The sequence below is a fragment of the Macrobrachium nipponense genome, chromosome 15, assembly GCF_015104395.2.
Source record: "Macrobrachium nipponense isolate FS-2020 chromosome 15, ASM1510439v2, whole genome shotgun sequence".
NCBI classification, from domain to species: Eukaryota; Metazoa; Arthropoda; class Malacostraca; order Decapoda; family Palaemonidae; genus Macrobrachium; species Macrobrachium nipponense.
Window position 1 is genome coordinate 14,483,935 of NC_087208.1, and position 1,696 is coordinate 14,485,630.

Consider the following 1,696-nt stretch of genomic DNA (forward strand, 5'->3'; position numbering starts at 1 on the left):
TTCATATATATATATATATATATATATATGTATATGTATATATATATTATATTATATACATATATATATATATATATATATATATATATATATATATATATATATATATATATATATTATATATATATATATTTTTATATATGTATATATATATATATATATATATATACATATATATATATATATATATATACTATATATATATATATATATATATATGCATGCATGTGTGTATGCATGCATGTATATATGTGTGTTTTGCAATATACAAATTAACACACTTTTATGGAGAAATCTGTCATCACTTGTGAAAACTAGAAGGCTGGTCTTCCGCATCTGAGAGAGAGAGAGAGAGAGAGAGAGAGAGGAACTTGTTTAATGGAGTCGAGTCGGATATATTTACTTAAGTTACTTAAGTCTCATAAAATATTAGCTGCCTCAAGGGAATGAATCGGTAAAATTTTCCTTCATATTAACAATATTCATGTAATGTCTGTATGTCTCCCTTTGAGTGCCAACGAGTAGAATTTACTATCATACATTTTGATTTCCAAGAGGGGACGATGCATGCAGAAAAAAATAATAATAATAATTTCCTAGCCACAGACACGCCGTACAGTATAATAGGCACTTCAATAACCACATTTATTCAATCTTACTGGCTCAGTTTATGCCTTGATTACTTCAAAATGTGTTTCCCACGTTCCACAAGACGACTCCGCACTCTTTTATGAAGACTTCGGCGATATTGGGGTGGCGCACAATGGCCTTGTGCAAGATGTTCATCCCGCTTTGGACTCTGGCGAAGGCCGTGTTGACCGTCCTATTATTGTCGTGTCTCATATAGATTTTGAACTGTCCGGCTTTGCCTTCACACCTTCCTATCCCCGTGAGCGACCCTGACAGAGCAGACGTCTGCTTGTGAGTTGCATCGTTTGGCATGAAAGGTACAGCCTCTGTAATGAAAGGAACTAGGACCTTTCCTCCGGTACCGTTGTCGTATTCGTAATCCCCGCATCGCAGCGATTCCAGTTTCTCGTGGCCCTTATTGCAGACTTCCAGGATTCTGGTGTTGGCGTAGGAGGGTCCCATCTCGCCGGTGCACAACACGTGGAATTGGCGGCCTCTCATGCTCTGTGGAAAGATTTTGATGTAGAGGCGCCCGAGGTCTGTCCTCGCGTTGCTGAGGTCGAGGAAGCTCTGCTGGGAGTAGGACTCCTGGAGTCCCATGACTGCGCTGTACTGTTGAAGGAAGAAGGGAACAAAAGATCAGTATCTGTCATTTTCCCGCTCATATTTCTTCTTAGTAATGCCTTCGATATGTTAATTGCTCACAATGATAAATATAAAACAATGTAGTGTGAACTCTAGTATGAAAGCTTTCTTCCCAGAAGAAAGACAGCTAAGCTACCCGTAACCTGTAACAAGATAAAGTACTAATAGGTTATAACTGGTGTCCTCCACATTTTATCATCGGATGAGAATAGTCACAGTCTTCTTACTAATACCTTGCAATGGTTGTTATTATGTCGTGCCTAGGAATTAGATTGACTGCTGTTCAGTGATTCCATTATCATTATTAGTCAAAGGAGAAAAATACAGCACAAAGTACCCTGATGATTAGATTGGGCTCAATAGTCATCGGATTTTAAACATTTCGGAATCGGTATCTCTCCATATTCTCTTAGGTATACTC

At 37.4% G+C, this 1,696-nt stretch overlaps 1 protein-coding gene across 1 annotated transcript in view; it reads right to left on the reverse strand.

Annotated features, from left to right (window-relative positions):
* Positions 1 to 229: 229 nt before the first annotated feature.
* Positions 230 to 1,696, reverse strand: part of LOC135227000 (uncharacterized) — a 13,945-nt gene continuing 12,478 nt past the window's right edge. Inside the window, exon 6 of the mRNA XM_064266730.1 lies at positions 230 to 1,242. Coding sequence (XP_064122800.1) covers positions 685 to 1,242 — 558 coding nt within the window. The 3' untranslated portion in view covers positions 230 to 684. The remainder of the gene's footprint in view (positions 1,243 to 1,696) is intronic.